This window comes from Tubulanus polymorphus, chromosome 2, assembly GCF_964204645.1.
Source record: "Tubulanus polymorphus chromosome 2, tnTubPoly1.2, whole genome shotgun sequence".
NCBI classification, from domain to species: domain Eukaryota; kingdom Metazoa; phylum Nemertea; class Palaeonemertea; order Tubulaniformes; family Tubulanidae; genus Tubulanus; species Tubulanus polymorphus.
Window position 1 is genome coordinate 26,404,456 of NC_134026.1, and position 19,150 is coordinate 26,423,605.

Genomic DNA, 19,150 nt, shown 5'->3' on the forward strand with positions numbered 1-19,150 from the left:
GGTCTACTAAATGCTACTTGGACGGTATACTTTGTACTAATTTTGGTAAAGATTAGCAAAGGCCCTGATTTGTGCTTAATTGATGGATAATGAAATTTGAAATCTGTATCCTATTATTAGTTTGCAGAAAATCTGTCAGGTGCCCAGAACTATAAGTTCACAGAAAAGCCCAGAAATCAACGAGTACACGAAACATGGTTCGAACCATTGTTCACCATCTTCACTCGGAACCGCTAGCAAAACTGTGTGTTTGACTAGCTCTTTCCCTGACATACACGCTGTTTTCCCTGACTTGTCCGATCAATTAACACAGTTAGATCCATAAGACATACATGTATATGGAAACTGTTCAATTATAGGCACGATTTTGTAATCCAAATACCCAGACTTTTTTAAAGAAAAGAAAATTCGGCCCAAGTGTAATATACGACGAAATAGTGCAATGCGCAAGTTGAAAAAGTAGAGATTCGGTCCTGTATTATTCGATCTCAGGTCTACACGTCGAATTTAGCCAATAACCGAAAATGAAATATAGACCTGTTTACCTGTTTACATATCCACCACAAAAAAATTGAAAAGTTAAAAAGAAATGGAAAGAAGGGGACGATTATTGGTTTTATCAGAATGTTTCGTTTATTCAAAATAATGTTTATTACACAGGGTACTGGCTTGCGATATCCTCAAGCAGCTTGTAATGTACATCACCATTCTCGCTAACGGTACATATACTCGTCTAAGTATAAAGGTAGCTGACTGGACAAAACACCATGGCGCTGTTAGATTTTCCCCTTAACATGGCCCCAAATCCCTTCTATAGTAGATAGATGCGCAATTCCAAATAACGAGTACCTCGCTGACACAAGCCAAACACCCAATTTCTTTGTTTTCCAGTTCCCCGATGATACCTGGCTTTCTTCCCAAATAGGCTTTCGTCTATTTCTACAATACCATCTGAAATATCACCATCCATCTCAACTGGATTAAGAGCAGCGGACATAATCTCCTGTAAAAAAATGGTAGTGGTCCATCACAATCTTTTTACCAATCTCGGGATCCTCTTTCATCTTTTCGGATTGTTGCAAGTCGATACCAAATGCGTGAATTATAAACAGAACGATGACACCCAACAAACTCCGAGGGTCAAGCTAATCGAGATATTTATCAATCAATATTGTTTTTTAATACATGTACCCCGTAATGTAATGTTGACATGTATCAAGACTGGGTCGAGCACCTATATTTTGTTTGTTTTTGGGCTTTTTTTGTAACTGAATAAACTAACTTGATCTTTTGTCTTGTTTACTGCATCTGTCTGATCACCCGTGTACCTGCCAAGAATTGGCAGCGTCAATGTATGCTAGTTTACCTTGTGTACCTATTGGCGTATCGTCAACCTGTAACCCTGTTCAACATGTGTATCCATCCCACTTCTCATCAGCCACATGCCAGTTGAACAGTCAACCTGTAGACCTCGTGTCCACCCCCTTTTACGTAATGTATGCTCGTAGACCTGTAAAACTGTTCAACTTGTGTTCACTGCCCCTCACCAGTGTATTCCAGTTAACCAGTCAACCTGTAGACCTTGTGTCCACCCCCTTTTACGTAATGTATGCTCGTAGACCTGTAAAACTGTTCAACTTGTGTTCACTGCCCCTCACCAGTGTATTCCAGTTAACCAGTCAACCTGTAGACCTCGTGTCCACCCCATTTCACGTCGTGTATGCTTGTAGACCTACAAACCTGTTCAACTTGTGAATATTACGACTCTATTATAATTATAGATATATTATAAACTCATGCCCATTAATATCTGCACTAATTTCGTCGTATACTATACTTGGGCTGAAAATTCCCTGATTTCCATGTAAGTTGCCACCCTGTAATATACTGATTGTGACTGTTTTTGTCATAGCTGATGGTTGAAATCTCTAAAATCCTTCAAATTGAAAAGAAATAACATGAAAATATAGTATTTAGTGATTTTATTTTTTTCTGTTTCATTTCTTATTTTATGTACAAAAGTTTCAAACATTCATTTCGATTTCAATTCCTATGTTCACATGGTGGACAGTTGTGATGCCATAATATCATTTATAATGAATCAATCAACAAAAGACTTACTTTCAGCTATAGCATAACCTTGTGTCTTATCTATCCGCGTAGGAATGTAGTTTAATACATGGCTGATCAATTGTTCAGATTTCAACAAAAATAATATATATCAATAATGCACCAGTAGTATGCATTCATCTCTGAACATAACCATCAAGGTAAAATACCCAGCAACCTATGATGTCCCCTTGATACAAGAACATTTCTACCATTGATACCACGCTTTTACAAAGACAACCTTTGAACAGTTAAGGGAGTGTTATCGGTAGTCTAACAGTAGTTGACAGGCATTAGACAGTATTGGGATGAGCTGGTATTGTGTAGACTATATTCATCAATTTGTTTATATAAATCATACACTTAAGTAATTACCAGTTTTTAGATCTTCACTGGAACATGTTTGTTTTTAGGTGAACTTACATAGGATAAAAGGATTAATTAATATCTGCCAAATCAATGACAAAGCAAAACATAGTTTAAATTAACTTCCCCTGGATCAATTAACGTGATACACTGGGACTAAATGAAAACAAAATATAAGCTACGGCATTGAACTTTTCTGAAGACTGTGAGAACAACTGTTGAATTGGAACACATTTTACAGGCACTTTTGGAGTAATATAATCCCCTGAATAACTTCGGGTGGGGGGGGGGCTTTTAACATACAGAATCATTAATTGAACCTAATATTACCTAATGGTGAGGATGATGAACTAGAATATTTACATTTCTCATCAAACATTCAAGACATTAATATGGTTTTTGAGCACTGGAGCACATAATAAAATCAACCTCAATCCTTACTATGAGGATCTACATTATAGTTCATTGGTATCAATAAATAACATAATTACGTCAGTCCCCAAGATAAACAATCGTCTATACATATTTCCAATCATTCTATAGACAAGTAATACAGGAAGGTATCACAAAATCTGATAATATCAAGATAAATTGACAGTTACTAACGGCAATCCAGTATTTCAGGTATATATAAATAGATAGGGACTGTCATAATACAACACAATGAATCATACTCATTACCAATGTCCACTGGACCGAGCAGGGAAAACTATTCATTACTTAACAAACCGCTATCTTTACAACCTGAGAAAACATGGAATTTCGTATTTGTTTTTGATCAGGGGTTATAATAATAATGCATGATCATTTACACATTACTATATAAACCTCTAAAAGGACACCAAGTAGGCGATCAGTGGTGCTTGCAAAGTAATTCTTTGAATCCAACATTCATATCAATTTCATCCAAATGAAGATATAACTAGAGTAACAAGAACATTTTGAAACTTACTTTCTCAATCTTACTCATACTGTAATAATGAGAAGATCTGATTGAGTATTTTTAACATTATCTATGAAACCTTAAAGTTAGAAATGCAGTAAATTTAAGGCAGTCAAAGAATCTCTATAGATCTTTCAGACAACACCAGAGAATTCAATGAAACAGAAATTGACAAGGAATCTGTGTCGAGTTTCTTAAATCATGCATGACTTTATTCATCATGATATATAAATTTCATTTCTTTGAAAGTCCGCGTGCTATTTTCTTAGCACATTTTTTTTAATTGTGTGTCAAAAATCAGCACCATGTATGACACAATTGAAAATGTCAACAATTAGGCCTCAGTCGCACACCCGAGAGACATCAGAGAGAGAGAGAGAGATCAATTACAAACTGTAAACCACTACAATTTCGATACCGTTAAATCCAGGTGACTGCGAACGTCCGGATGAGTGAGCGCTGATAGTTTTCTTTTATCATCGTGATAAGAAATAATCCGCGAGGAAAATCGAAAAAGATCACAGTAAATCCAAAATGGCCAACAACTGAACCACTGGCAAATAATCGCTGCTCCTCACGTGTAGAAATATTGATACAAATACACCAGCTGGCAGACCAGCTGTCAAGTCGACAAATTTGTAGCCGATTCTAATTTCACATTACACATCCTAAAAGCAGCTATGCATTAATCCTTACTCTGGAAAACGTACAAATTGTTTGTAGCTGCGACAGCAATTATATTTTCTAAGGGATGCCACGCTGTATGTATTATCTTTTTACTGAAGTCCAAACAATCGACGCTAATTTCATCTTTTTTACGTTTTCCGCCACCGGAAACTTTCCTAGGTTTCAGTACAGTACGTGGTTTCATATTTTCGCGCGAGGCTTCCAACGTTACATCCCGTTTCGTTTCTCGATCGAACATCCGGAAGAAGTTGTTATACGATCCAGTCATTATATGTCTGTAAAACAAAATCCGTTTGAAATGTGTTCAATTAAGCCGTATAATAAAACATTCTCAACAAACGAGATTCAATCGAATTTCTACTTACTTATCATCCCCGCTCCAGGCACATTCGAATTTATCAAAAATGCAATCATTTTCGTACAAAGCGCAAAGCTTACTACGTAAATACTCATGCACCTGGTAAGTTTCAATTGGTTTAGTGTCCATGTGCAAATCCCACACCTTCACAGAAAGGTAATCACGTGTTATGAGGTATCGGCCGTTGTGACTAAACTTCACATCCGATATACTGCTGATGATTTCTGAGAAAAAGCTGCGATTCATCGGATCTTCAGGTTCTTCAAATACTACGAATAAAGAACGTTGTTTCTTAGGCACGATTAAAGCTTAATGCAGAAGAGGTTGTGTTCAATATACAATGCATAGTCACTCATCAACTGATGGCCCAGGGTTTATCACCATACAAACTATCACATCACACCTGCTCGTAATTAACCAATGATATACTCACATTTAGCATGTTGATCACATAATGCTTGTTGTCGCATATCACAGAGGCGTATTGTTCCTTTGCTACTACTATACACAAAAACATTACATTCAGTCGGATGAAATTCTGCTGCCGTTATTACTTCAGTTAGTTCCTCCATGTTCGCAGGTTTAATATCAACGATATCTATGCACAGGTTAAGGTGACAATAAACAGAAGTGTTTGTAATAGATAGAAAAATAACCCTAGAAGTACATTCACAAATCAGGTACTTCATTTAGCAATAAATCAATCTTCAAGATGACCCTGTTAAATCAGAGCTGCCAGCCTTGATTTTATCTTTTACTGAACACATGTCCAAGTAATTTCCACGAACGAAGTAATTTCCAGCCGTTTCAAATTTTCAAAACAGAAGATGTCTTAAAAGAATTAACGCTCAGCATATTGCTGGTCACCATTATCAACCAAATGAGCGGTTGGAACAATCAGAACAGTAGACAGCTTTGATCAGCCATTCACTTGAGAGTGGCTAAATGTAATATCTTGAATTTTGAAAGCCTTATTTTCATGCATGTGGTGTGTAAAAGGATACTAAAACTTTGATCCGTGATCTCCATATGCCACAAGTTAATACGAAGATCATCAGCCGACATGTACGTCTCCTGGTCGCTGTTAACCGATATAGAATTAATGTGATACGTGTGAGCATTAGCGAATATTCGTCTCGGACTAGCTTCGACCATCAGCTCCATCGGTTTGAATACCGGTACCCGTAACGTATTGATCGTCATATCATCTCGTTTCAAGCCGCCTTCATCTTTCACATTGTAAGTTCCGTCTGGACGTTTATCTCGCTCGGAAACTTTCCACAACTTGATCGTCTTATCTGAAAAATTGTCGTTTGAAAAACTGTGAAATTGATAATCGCAAATGTAACGAAGTTGTCACTATTAGTTGAACCGGACAACTTCAGTCAAACTCGCATGAAGTCGACATGTTAAGTAGTATAATCATAGGTTGTATGAATTTCAGAATCCTGTTTTCCCCTTACGAATTTCCTAGTTTTTGTCAAGCCCTACAAATGCTCAAGTTGCGCTGGGATTGAATGTTCCGACAAAATGTTTCCCAATTAAATCTAAGTCTTCCTTAAGTCACAGATCCATTTTACCGTTGACAATTTTATGGTAGCCAACTTTTTGTGAACTAAAACGGTGAGATATGCTAGACGTCCGCTGAAGTTTTAACTCATTACATTTAAAAGCCGACTACGTATACAACTCGTGGCTCATGTAAGTTGTTAGGTCCCAAACTCAGTCTGCAAATTCATGTGGCATAGATGATAGATCCCTTAGAAACCGGATTAATTTCATTGGTCTGACATCAACAGAATGGATCTTACTGCTTACATACCGTTAGTTGATAGCAAAAAGTGAGCCGGGTTAGTTTGCTGCAACCATTTAATCTTGTTTATTTTTTCTTCAATCTCTAAGCTTTTCAGGTAATCAAACTCGGGTTCGTGACTTTGAAAGGTGCTATATACGTTGTATTCCCCTCGGCGTGGTAGGCCGGGCTGGATCTGAAATAGATTTCATTAACATTCACATTTCAAAGATTTGATTCAAATAGAATCAATAGTGCAGCAGCTGAATGTATGACTTACCGTTTGATCTCGCTGGAAAATGACGACTCTTCCACCTTTATCTCCGGTAGCAAGAAGTTCACCATTTTGATTAAATTCAACACATGATATAATATCCGCTGAAAACATATACCATATCAGAGTTGTGGTAAATATTACTGCCTGTACCAACGAGCTATAATAGCTTGACACTCCTGCAGTGGGGCGTTAGTGGGTCAAGAAGAGACGAGAGTTGCTTAATAATAGTCTGTATTTAAATAGGGTCCTTGGTTTGTGCTATCATCGATGTCAAGCTTTGTTCAAAACGTATTGCTCAAACACATCATGAATGCCAGATACAGTTTACAAATTCGATAATTGGAATGCCAATCAATCGAAAGAAAGTAGATTTGATTTTTATTTCCGGGTTTGAGTTCCAGAAATCGACTTACCCTCGGTTATTTCCTCCTCGATTGTTCCCTTTACCTGGGAAAAACACCATTGTATATCTCCCCCATTACCTAGAATAGAAAAGCACAAACGAATAATTGAGAGAAACCTCGGAAAATACGAGGTGAAGCAAGAGAACAAAATCTGACAAGAGAGGAGGAACCGGTACATTGACGGGAGTAGCCTCGAAAGAAAGTTAAAGTAGACCACTTACCAGCCATGATACTAGCTAGAAAATATCCTCAAGTAATCTTATGAATATTCGCCTTAGTAAATATTCCTAAGTAGCTCATAAATATCAAGAAATAAGATAGGATGCAACCCGATATTGGGCGAACCAGAAATCGGGTACCGAGCCGATACAAAATGGCGCACAGGACTAGTGACGTCAGAATCACTGAGCATTCTGGGACGTCACAATATGACGCGCGGGTAATTCAATATTTTGTCGTACTGGGTTCGAATCCGTATTATTCGAAAATTATCGTGGCTCCGAGATGCATCTTAGGGGATTTACCTTTATTCTTATTTACAGCAGCGTTGATCATTCCCCCAATTTTAGAAATGCTTGTCTGATGTCGAAGCATAATCGGCATCGTCACACAGTAGTGTACACTCACATGCACACGTACTCGTACCTCACCCCTGAAATGTCAAAGTCTTAAGCAAAAGTGACTTCTAAATACACTTAAGTTTCTTTCGTTTCCGGCGTAAAGGATATTTCCACAGCGCTTTATCGCTGTCGTTTGATGATATTGATTGCAACATTTCACCCAGCGAATTATTTTTAGATGGATGAAAACAACATCATATACACTCCGTGAACTGTCTAGGTGACATCAAGTCAAGTTCTAATCCCATCATTCTATTGCACGAAATTGAATAAAAGCAAAACGGATAATATAGGCTTATTTAATTTTCTTACCATTCTTACCATTATACTCGATGGGTTATGCAAAAGTCGAACCTAACTGACAAATACACCTGTTTCACGATACATTTTACTACGGGCACATATTGCTCACGTATTGTCGACCGACAATCAAACCTTGACAGTAGACTCCGTTTGAGAACGATCTTTTGGGGACCGTAAAAACGTGTCTGAATGATATCTGAGGGAATTATCAATTCTTAAATAGAGTCACATAAAATGTTTCAACAAACGTCCGAGTTGATTGGATCCGACTCGGGCGGAGTCTAATGTATTTCGTTGCAATAGAAATTCGAACGTCCATCTCACCGTAGTCTTGTCTACACCAAAAGCCTCTTATGTCTTTAAGAAGTTGAATTGCTTCAATTTGATCTTCTTACAATTCTTGTAATTCTTCTATTATGAATATCTCACTGCGAATTAAGGATGGTCCGCTATCTATACCTTATTATCGAACACGAATTAATAACATAATACGCGTGTACTCGTGGATATCTCGTACTCGAACATTAGATTTACTACTCGGATATTCGACGCTGATTTAAACTACTCTCTCGTCAACATTATACCGGTGAGATGCCGAGGGACAGATTTAAAAGATGCTTCATTAGGGATGGCGAACACCTCCCTGGTTAAAGAGTCCATGATTAGCGAAATGCAACGTGAAAAGGGTTAATTATGGCACTGTCACGCTCATGACATCAACATGAGATTAGCGTCAACAAGTTTGCATTATGCAGACTGCCATTCCGTCAGGTGAATGATTAATCAACGAAATAAGACAGGATATTGACGGGATTAAAAATTCTAATTCCAAATTGCGTGATTCCGGATCTATTAACGGCTCGGTAATGATGTTTAAAATTGAAAATTGTCTCCGAAGCAACGTAGAAACGAAGAAAGTTATTTGAGGAAGATAACTGAGTTTTGCGATGATGAATCACTTGATAAATTTCGAACATAAACCGCTATTACCAAAAGCGTTTTTTCCCAGATATGCGCTATTTAGGCCTGATTCATAACACTTTGAAAATCATTTCGAAGCTTGAACCTTTAATTAATTTCGTGGTGGTTATTGCCGAGTTGATAGCCCTATGGAACTGTTTTTAATTGTTTTTAGATATATTTCTACGTACATTCAAAAAATTCTGTTTCTCGAGGCGGAGAGTGAAAACAGTAACTATTTAAATCATGTATCTATTACATGTTACTGATTCATGAGGCTGAATATATCGATGCAAATTTTCATTAAATGTCAAACGCCAGCCTGATCAGCCTGTCGATGGATAACGTCGCTGCTATAAACGCCCTTTTATTCCAAATCCACATTGATCACAATAGCGTTGATGGGTAGATCATAGTCCTCAGCACGTCTTAAAGAAGGTCGAAGTTCAATTATGAAATTTTCACTATGTGTCTTCGGGGAATTCTAGATTTGTGTGTACATGTAAAAACTAAAGCAATACAAGAATAAGGACCATTCTTGAGGCAATACAATGGTTGGTACATAACCTTATCATAATCATAGAGTAGTTGTGACAATTCGTCCATGTTGTGACCAAGAAAGAAATCGATGTTCCACAACAAGAGATCAATTTTTTTTCTAAATTAATTGAGGTGGTTTGAACCCGCTGTAGCGAACACTTTGAAACATTGGATGCAATGAATCCACGAATTACAAGCAATCACACTAATATAATTAACTACGTGTTACTTCAAATCAGTAGAATGTAGTGGACTGGACAGATCTGCCGATCTTATAAATATATATACATGAATATATCATGTCATTTGTAATAGATTCTGTCAATTAATCAGAGATGCTACATGAGACATTTATACATACAGCGCGTCTACGTCTCGCAATTCCGTCCGTCAAATTCTGAAACATTCTATTGACTTTTCACATCTTTAAAGCCGAAATATCGATTATTATCTATTCATCGTATGAAACTTTCCGTCATTATGAAATCAATTCATATTCAAAATCAACTACTTAAGAATGAATAGGGAAATAAACGCATCTCAACATAGACTTTTCTCGTTCATGTTAATATTCAGCGCCACAATTTTCAGGGATTAGTGTTTGTATGGGAAAGTGAATGGATTACTGTTCTGGTGATGTCTCGTGTGATTGACGGCTGATGGACGGTTTTTTTCAGAAATAGGAGATAAAACTGACAAATGATCAATAAAGATCGAGCTTCTTGATTGCAGCCACTGGAGAGAAGCTATATTATATATAAACCAGACGCTTTCAATGGATATAACAAATTTGTGGCGTCTCAAGTTACCATCATTGTATCAGTTCAATATACCGAGCATTAACTTACATATAAAACATAACTGGAATCAATGTCTGGAAATAATCCAAGATAATTAAACCCTAAAATGATATGAAATCTTAATTAATCCATACAAACTTACCTGTTACTTGTCTAATTAGATATCAGCCGAAAGGTCAAACGAGAAATTCTACCTCAGGATATCCACCGCACATATATTCGTATATATCGAAGCATCTGATGTCAGCGTGAAACTAAAACATGCTAGCGTCTGCTTCTCATGAAACACAACACTTTAATGGTCAATTTCTAGTTGAATTTACACGGAGTAGTCTTAAATTGTCAACCTATTTACTATTGGCAGCATATTGTACCTCCACGGCTATTCAAAGATACTAATCCCATATTTAATAATTGAAGTCAACAACCGTGTTGATGTTATTGATATGCTGGATACATATACAACTCATAGTATTACTAACCTATTAACGAATATGTTCAATCGATTATAATCATAATCCGATGTGAATATCTAGTGATCACTATCAACTGACTAGCATTAGTCATCCGCAACACAACAATATCCTTTTTAATCCAAATACGCAGTTTATGATAACAATAACGATCGCATGCAGATTGGCTGGAAGTCTAGTCTGCAGTGGTGTCTGCTATTCAACTGTCCTTACAGTTACAGCTGTTCCAGCTAATCAATACATACGGCTAACCTTCCTTCTACAGTGTCGCGAGTCACAAAATGTCTGGAAGAACATTAACATTCGAAGAACTTTTCAAGCGCCAACATGTGTTCATTTACATGTGTCAATTATAACGTCTTAATATATGTTCCTTTAGAGCAGTTAATGACTGTAAAAATGGTCTCCAGACAAGAATAAAACATATACTAACTAAAACTAATGAGATAAAACAGCATACAGCAACTTTCGAGTACAATATAAATACGGGCTGGTTTATTAGCAAAATGCCTTATATATATATTTACAATGAACACATACAAGATAATATCGCGTTCGAAGTTGAATTCGTGCCAAAAATTTGAATGAAAAAATAGAATACTCTGCCATACAAAAAGTTCCGGTACATATGTTTATGAATAAATACATAGACAATGATTTCAATGTTTGCCCGATCTCTGTACCTCTAGGGGAACTTTGAAATTGATAAATTGTGTATGTACGCACGTCCGCCATAAGCTGTATATTGTCAATGCTATACATGTATTTCTGACCAGCTCTCATCAGTAATGACTGAACAGATAAGGAACTAACACTTCATTGTATTCATCTCTAACAATGAATTCTACGCAGAGCTTCGGACCGGTAACTTATTTCGTAGCATGATACTGAAAATTCAACATCAGCCAATTTTTCGATGCAAGACACTGACAAATAACTTCTATCAATCACGACTGAATATACACACGCAACACTTGTTTAGTCAGGAACCCGGGGTAGAATTGCGGACATCTTTTTTTATTTAAAGACATCCATGATCCGGCAACTGAATCAATATTATGATAGAACATTTACGCCATTCACTCCTATAATAATGGTTCGTTGATTTCCCAAAAGTGGTGACATACAGAGCATACTAATCGAGAGTTGCAGACAACTGACACATCACAGCAAACAAGTGCTATGTCTGGATACAGCGAATAAAGGCACTGATGCTACAAAATAATATATGTACGTATACGCATTCATCATTGCACACTGACCGATAACTCACTGAGGGGAATCATCATGAGTACTGTCCTAGATTTAGTCAGTAGATTACAAACATTGTTTGTTTCATTTGTTATGGCAAAATAGCATTTCAAATTCTCAACTGAAACGTTGTTAAGAGAACAGCAGAACAGCAGCAGTTAAGAATAGAATCACTCTCTATATTATTCCCTGCAGAGAAGCGAGATAAACAGATTTTAAATCAGTATTTCCAAGCACGTATTCAGGCAAATGGTTCTGTGATGTGGGTTATTTTTACATTTACTCCTTCTAAACTAGATGTCAGCTGTAAAGCGTAGATCAGTATTTGGTCAGATGAATAAATATATTTCTCACTAAAAATATGATCCTAAATATACCGAATGAAAACAATCAATAATTGATTCTAAAATACCTTGGTGGCTGTGTTAATGTGAACAAATAACTAGCATGAAATACAACACACAACAGTCAACCGATATATGTACACAAAACAAACCATAATGTGGCAAAATAAAGATAAGTTCACCAAGAAATCCATTCGTTTATCCTTTAATGTTCAAATTAGTCCATCAACAGTCATTTATCGCATGATTGATAATATCCCGAGAATGATCGCTCAGTAATTATGGTAACAGTAATCTAATGTCTCACTACGAGCTGGTAACCATCATACGCGGTGCAATACTCATCGACATCAGTTCTTGGAACAGCAACTTGCAAGCATACGGAATCCTTAGTTGGGAGATCTGTAATGAAGAGGAGACAATCTATGAATGATATATCCCAATTGATTTAGAGGTTACAGAAGAACTTGTTTTACTCCATTCCAATAAACATTTAAATGATTAACTCTCTCACCTGTGTTTTGTTTTTACATCCTCTGCATTCAAACGTGTGGTTTCTTAGATTAGCGATCGCGATTAATCCGCATATGTTACACACGTGAACCCGATACGGATCGGATACTTCGAACAATCTCTCGCGTAAAAACTGTGCAGCGCCGTGAGCGATCTGACAATCACGTTCCATTTCACCGAAACGTAATCCACCATCCCTATCATAAACAGTACAGATATCATTGAAATGAAAGCTATGTTTTGAGTATGGTTTGTATCAGTAAAGCTTAAGCAAATGTAAGCACATTTGGTGGGGAACAATTAGAACTTTTTAGAGAATCGTTTCCATGATAGACTTCGTACCGGTAATTGCCAATATCATTTCTGGGGATGTTCAGGTACATGAATAACATAGTTTGATAACCTATGGGACAAATCACCCATAACATAAGTGATTTGTCCATAGGTTATTAATTTTCATGTACCTTGACATATTCAGGGCCTTAACAAATTTTTTTCCAATAATTAGCACACTTGCTACAAATGCCATGTACCATGTCGCAAACCAAGTCAAAATTCAAGTAAACTTCTCACCTTGAACGACCTTCCATAGGCTGTCTGTTTAGTATTTGAACAGGTCCCCGCGCTCGCGAATGAATCTTATCATCCACCATATGCTTCAAACGTTGGTAATACGTAGGTCCCAGGAAGATTTGCGAGTTCATTTTTCGGCCGCTGAATCCGTTGAAGAGAACTTCGTTTCCTCGCAGATGATAACCGTACTCAGCGAGAAGATTCGAGACTTTCTGTACATTGACCGCGTCATTGAACGGCGTAGCGTCACCTATTTCACCCTTGTTCGCGGAGACTTTTCCCTGAAGACACTCGATTAAATGACCGATCGTCATACGACTGGGAACAGCGTGCGGGTTGATGATAACATCAGGCGTGATACCTTCGCAAGTAAATGGCATGTCCTAAAATACAATAAATCAACAACCAATGACAAACTAGGGATCATTCTAATTTTCAACTCGGGGTGACCACTTTCACTCGAGATTGGCTTTTTTCGTTGGCTATTTCCTGACATGCACGTTATTTTCCCTGACTTGATCTGCTAAGAATTCAATCAATTAACACAGTCATTTACATATAAGACATAGAGGGAAACTGTTTGAAAATATGCGCAACCTAAATATGCCACAAAAATTTCTCCATCTTTTTCCTGATTTTTTACTTTAAAAAAAAAACAAAATTCACTGATTATTCACTGATTTACAGTGGCCACCCTGCAACCAATTCTGATTAATACATAGCACGCACCTCCTGCCTGTATCTGATTCCACATGTTCCCTTCTGACCGTGACGAGAAGCAAACTTATCCCCGATCTGAGGTATCTTAGTCGTTCGAATACGAATCTTACAGAATTTGTATCCGTCGTGGTTTATAGTGACCATCACTTGATCGACGATTCCGTACTCACTACGACGCATGAATACGCTCGCATCACGCTTGTGGAAACGTTTCGTCGTCGCTTCAAGGTCGTCCTCATTGTCCGGAATACTTAACGTTTTACCGATCAAAACATCATCACCCGATACTCGTATTCCGGGTGAAATTATACCGTCGTCTTCGATCTTGTCGTAGCAAGCCGGACGCATGGCTGAAAATAGAGGAAGTTTATCATTTTAAGCAGCAGCGTTGTATGGGAGATAACACATTTTCGGCGTCATCGTCAGTATTCGAACTTACACTCGACTTTATCCCTTGTGGGTTTCTCAAATATTTCTTCTTGATCGAGACCACGCTTCGATTCGGAATCTTTGTACGAACGATAGAATACTGATCTGAAGAATCCGCGATCAACTGCCGATTCGTTTAGGATAACGGAATCCTCCTGATTATAACCGGTATAAGAGGCAATCGCAACAATAGTGTTGATACCTGCAAGAATGAACATTCAATAAATATAGACCCAGTATAGATAAATCAAGAACCTGGATCCAAAATATTGTGAGTTTGAGTTATCTCTTGAGTTAAGATTAAATCGTAACTCGGCATTCTGGAACTGGATCCCGAGTTTAATAACTTACCGGCGGGTAACTCTCTGAAACGAAGATATTCCATAGCACGTGTGGTTGTGAGAGGTTTCTGAGGATACCACAGCACGTGACCAAGAGTATCCATTCTCACATGGAAGTTAGTGATGTACACACCCATAGCCTGTTTACCCATAGCACTTTGATACGTATTACGAGGTGACTGTAACAAAAATCACAGATTACTTAAATAACTATACGTGCTCATATGGTGTAAAAGTGCAGGGAAACAGCAGAATCCTGCATACCTGGTTATGATCGGGAAATGGAATGATAGAAGCGCAAACTCCCAGAATCATTGACGGATGAATTTCGCAATGAGTATAAGTGGAACAGTAACCCAATCCCTTCTCTTGTAAATCATCGGGTGTCATACCCAACATGACTGTTTCTTCTTCCATCGTGTCGATATATTCTACCACACCGCTGGCTACTAAATCCTGCCAGCTGTAGTTATTGTATTCTTTATCTTTCAGGAGATCGATATGACTTTTTTTCAGCAGTAATTTCTGATTTTCTACGATCAGCAGCGGGCGACAAATTCGCCCAGCGTCGGTGTAAATACGAATTTCACGATCTCTGATATCACGTATCATTGACACCTGAAAAACATAATCATCCCATAAACCACACATATTTAGCATTTCTATATTCCCAGCATATAAGCAATATGCTACTTACCTCAGACACAATGATATCCATTTGTCTCCTCAGTTTTTTCAATGTGTTCATAAGCTGTTCAGGATCTCTATGAATGCCCACCCAGCAACCATTAACAAATATTTTTGTGGCACTAAAAAACACCAGATATTACATATCAATGGACACAATAGATAATCATTTGAAGTGACCTTGGTTTCATGGATCACTTACTCGGCAATAGCAGATGGAGCGATCTCTTCAAGATTTTCCATACTCCATTCTTCCAAGAACTCCAAAATGGGACTGGGTTGAGAACCGACAGAAATGTATGCCATCAATGCCAGGTTCTTCACTAGACCTACAGCTTGACCCTAAGGTACAAAATAAAGAATAAACATCGTACACTGCTGGCCATATTTCGAACTGTTAAAGATTAGTTTTTCTACAAATCAAGTGAATCTTACCTCAGGAGTCTCAGCAGGGCATATCATACCCCATAGTGTATTGTGTAACTGACGTGGACGAGCTAGCTTTCCATCACGCCCAATCGGTGAGTTGAGACGACGTAAATGAGACAACGTCGACACAAATGTCAATCTATTCAACACCTACCGAAGAACGAAATAAGAGAAACATCGGTTAATCAGCTACGATATACGCAGAATGAACACAGAACGCTGTTGAATTTACCTGTGATACTCCAGCACGAGCTTGATGGGCTTTTTTCTGATCTCCCCAGTTTCCAGTAGCTAGTGAATACTTTAAACCATCTGTGATAATGCGTGTTTTGATTGCCAACTCAAGATTGAAATCCTTGCCTCGATCGATGAACTTTTGAGCGTACATTCGAATCTCTTTATTCAAGTTACGGAACAGTCTGAAAATCAATTGTTAAGTATGTTTATCTATTGTGATGACGTAAATTTGGTAATGTTCATTCATCAGTATACAAGTACTAACTAAACTATAAATAGTACTAACCCTCTAAACAGAAAAGCTAACAACGGACCAGCAAGATCCAAACGTTTATTTCCATAATGATCCCTGTCATCCACTTCTCGACGTCCAAGAGCTGCCAATAACAACCGATGAACCATATACCTGCAATTATCATAGATAAATACTGAATATATCAGAACAGACACAATAGTGCATAACAAAATATAATGTTTGACTGACCAAATAATTACCCTAAGAAATAAGCCTTTTTCGTTTCACAGAAATCTGAAACACCAACGTGAGGTAACATTTCCTTTTGTAGAATTTCCCGTGCGTATTTAATACGTTTCTCTTTAGTAACACCAGGTTTCGCTCCACGAGACCCAATAAAGTTCAACGCTACATTCTGCTCTTGTATGACAAATGCTTCATCAATAGATGGCTTAACCTAAAATAGCGAAAAATTTCAAATTCGTAAGTGCTATCAGAGTGAGTATTACCAAAATGTCTGTAAATATACTTACAAATTCCATCATTTCTGGATCATCAAAATCATAAATAATATGCTCTAGGATATCTCTGTCTGACACGAAACCCAGTGCTCTGAATACAATTATCACAGGTATCTCTTGACGAATATACGGTAAAATGGTAATGATTCTTTGACCTATGGCGCTCTTCTTCGCACCCTGTCCACCGCGGGCCATTAAATTCACCCACAGGGTACTGGTTGGACGCGACGAATGCTCTAAACAGGATCGAATTTCGGTTTTGTACGCATACTTCGAATCTTTCTGCTGGAATACATACACTGTGAACAAAACATATGAAAACGTGGTAATGTTCAAGTTATAAAAAATATCTAGCAGTTCATTCAAAGAAGATATTCATCAACTCACCTGTATTTGTAGCCATCTTTTCCTGCGCAATGAGTACTTTTTCAGATCCATTTATGATGAAATATCCACCGGGATCAAGAGGACATTCGTTTAACTCAGTCAAATCACGATCAGTTAATCCATTTAACAAACAGTATGTAGAGCGCAACATGATAGGAATTTTTCCGATAAATGTTTTTTCATGATGAGTTTCAACGGGGTCTTCATGTTCTTTGATCACAGTTTTAGTAATGTCTACATAAAGCGGAGCTGAATACCTGAAATATAGAACAAAATGTTCATTGAATTTTTTTTAAATACCGCATGTAAAACAAACTTAAAATAAGATTTTTACAATTTGTTGATACCGGGTAGATGAAAGGAAAATGAGGACTGCGCAAGGTCCACGTTGCCGGATGCATGTAACACCTATCAAACTAAAATAAGATTTATGCTCTGTGCTTACGTTAAGTTTCGTAGTCTAGCCTCATTAGGCATCATAGGGCTAGGGGCACCATCTTTTTCCCAATGCGTCGGTTTTGAAAGATAAATTTGTTCGAATTTCAATAAGTAACGTGGCTGAAATACACAATGAAATAAGCATATACGTCATCATTATCTATAAAACAAAAATACGAGACCAGCAATCCAATCGAAAAGATAACTTACTGGAACTTCGACAATTCCAGATGTATGTTGGGCTTCAGCTTGAAGATCAATCGGGGGAGAGTCTTCAACAATTCGTTGCACTGACATTTGAATAAATTCATCGAATGAATCCAACTGTTGTCTAACGAGACCTTTCTCGTCGAAGTAAGCGCTGATAACAATCCAACAAGCTTCCTGCCACAAATCAGGGGTAATCTCATCATCCTCTTCATCCTGGGTTTCGCCCCCATACTGGATATCTATGAAAACGGCATGATAACAATTCAGTTCAAGAGGAATACTACTGAAGGTTGAATGTACGTATCATGGGATGAATAGGTTGAAGGAACGATAGCTTAACCATAACGGTACAAAAACACTACTTTAATCAATTATTTTTTGGTGGTAACTTGTCATTCAAAAATCGATTAGAGGCCGACTCACTATGCCGCTATGGCTGCAACTTCTTTCTTGCGTATTGGAAAGATGGCGTATTATATAGAGATTAATGCAGATAAATGCTTCATAATAAAATTAGGATCAATGGTGTAGGAATTAATAGTAGATAGAGCCCCAGTCCGGGAGAAGGGAGTCTGGAGAGGACGTAATTAAATCAATAATTGTAGCCATTTCGGAGGTAGCAGTAAATTAACTGACCTTCCTCCATTTCAAACATCGTGTCTGGTTGTAGCTTTACACTTTTCTCTCTTGAGTAAGAAGTTATAGAATGAGATGATCGACGATTTGGCGATACGGATGGAGTAATTAAAGCTGCGCTTTGTCCGCCATTGTAGACAAAGCGGAAGTAACAATAACGCCACCTTGAAACTTCGAACTGAATATTAGACTGGCTGCCGGTGTTGTGCGCATATGAAATAACGGGTGGCTCCGAGAACATCTAATTCATAGGGATGGTTTACACATTTAGTGGGTGGCTCTCGGTGGAATAGGTTTTGGCGTCGGCTAAGTCCGCCATGAAAATTTTTGTTTCTTGATCTTTCAAATAATAGTTCTTGCAATAACTCAACGGCAAACGCAATGTTAGCAATTCGGGCTTTCTTGTTACTAGCAGAATAGGCCCCAATTATCGATGCGGTTGGGTTGTGAACGCCGACGGAGCCGTGTTCTCGTGGCTTCGACGACGGAGACCTTGATCACAACGTCTTAGTATCCTGACACCGGGGATGACGTGGCATTCTACTTTTGGTCCATCGCATTGTCCGA

The 19,150-nt window shown here is 37.8% G+C and overlaps 2 protein-coding genes across 4 annotated transcripts; both read right to left on the reverse strand.

The window, feature by feature from the left end:
• Positions 1-1,981: 1,981 nt before the first annotated feature.
• LOC141900409 (serine/threonine-protein phosphatase 2A 55 kDa regulatory subunit B beta isoform-like) lies at positions 1,982-10,708 on the reverse strand. 3 transcript variants are annotated; one of them, XM_074787295.1, is made up of 9 exons: positions 10,302-10,708; positions 7,461-7,588; positions 6,946-7,014; positions 6,536-6,633; positions 6,286-6,451; positions 5,468-5,761; positions 4,897-5,061; positions 4,471-4,732; positions 1,982-4,380 (listed from the first exon to the last, which is right to left on the reverse strand). In XM_074787295.1, the coding sequence occupies exons 2-9, from the start codon at positions 7,537-7,539 to the stop codon at positions 4,104-4,106; spliced, it is 1,410 nt and encodes a 469-aa protein (XP_074643396.1). In that variant the 5' UTR covers positions 7,540-7,588; positions 10,302-10,708; the 3' UTR covers positions 1,982-4,103. The 3 variants fall into 3 exon arrangements, with proteins under 3 accessions (XP_074643396.1, XP_074643395.1, XP_074643397.1); XM_074787294.1 differs by lacking the exon at positions 10,302-10,708 and adding an exon at positions 9,011-9,050; XM_074787296.1 differs by lacking the exons at positions 7,461-7,588; positions 10,302-10,708 and adding an exon at positions 7,158-7,332.
• Positions 10,709-11,108: 400 nt separating this feature from the next.
• Positions 11,109-18,715, reverse strand: LOC141900403 (DNA-directed RNA polymerase II subunit RPB2). Its single transcript, XM_074787286.1, has 18 exons — positions 18,584-18,715; positions 17,948-18,186; positions 17,745-17,857; positions 17,300-17,556; positions 16,925-17,211; positions 16,652-16,848; positions 16,443-16,562; positions 16,152-16,338; positions 15,926-16,069; positions 15,693-15,832; positions 15,501-15,612; positions 15,068-15,421; positions 14,814-14,982; positions 14,473-14,664; positions 14,043-14,383; positions 13,314-13,696; positions 12,742-12,937; positions 11,109-12,629 (listed from the first exon to the last, which is right to left on the reverse strand). Exons 1-18 carry the CDS (start codon positions 18,600-18,602, stop codon positions 12,534-12,536), a joined length of 3,546 nt encoding a protein of 1,181 aa, XP_074643387.1. The 5' UTR covers positions 18,603-18,715; the 3' UTR covers positions 11,109-12,533.
• Between the last annotated feature and the right edge of the window lie 435 nt (positions 18,716-19,150).

Excerpts from the sequence above, each read along its gene's own strand:
- LOC141900409 (XM_074787294.1), bottom strand. Across the intron at positions 5,062-5,467 it reads GATCACGGATCAAAGTTTTA|ATATCGTTGATATTAAACCT; the intron begins GTATCCTTTTAC and ends ACCTGTGCATAG. Across the intron at positions 4,381-4,470 it reads GCCTGGAGCGGGGATGATAA|ACATATAATGACTGGATCGT; the intron begins GTAAGTAGAAAT and ends TTTGTTTTACAG.
- LOC141900403 (XM_074787286.1), bottom strand. Across the intron at positions 17,858-17,947 it reads CTGGAATTGTCGAAGTTCCA|CCACGTTACTTATTGAAATT; the intron begins GTAAGTTATCTT and ends TGTGTATTTCAG. Across the intron at positions 13,697-14,042 it reads GAATCAGATACAGGCAGGAG|GACATGCCATTTACTTGCGA; the intron begins GTGCGTGCTATG and ends ATTGTATTTTAG.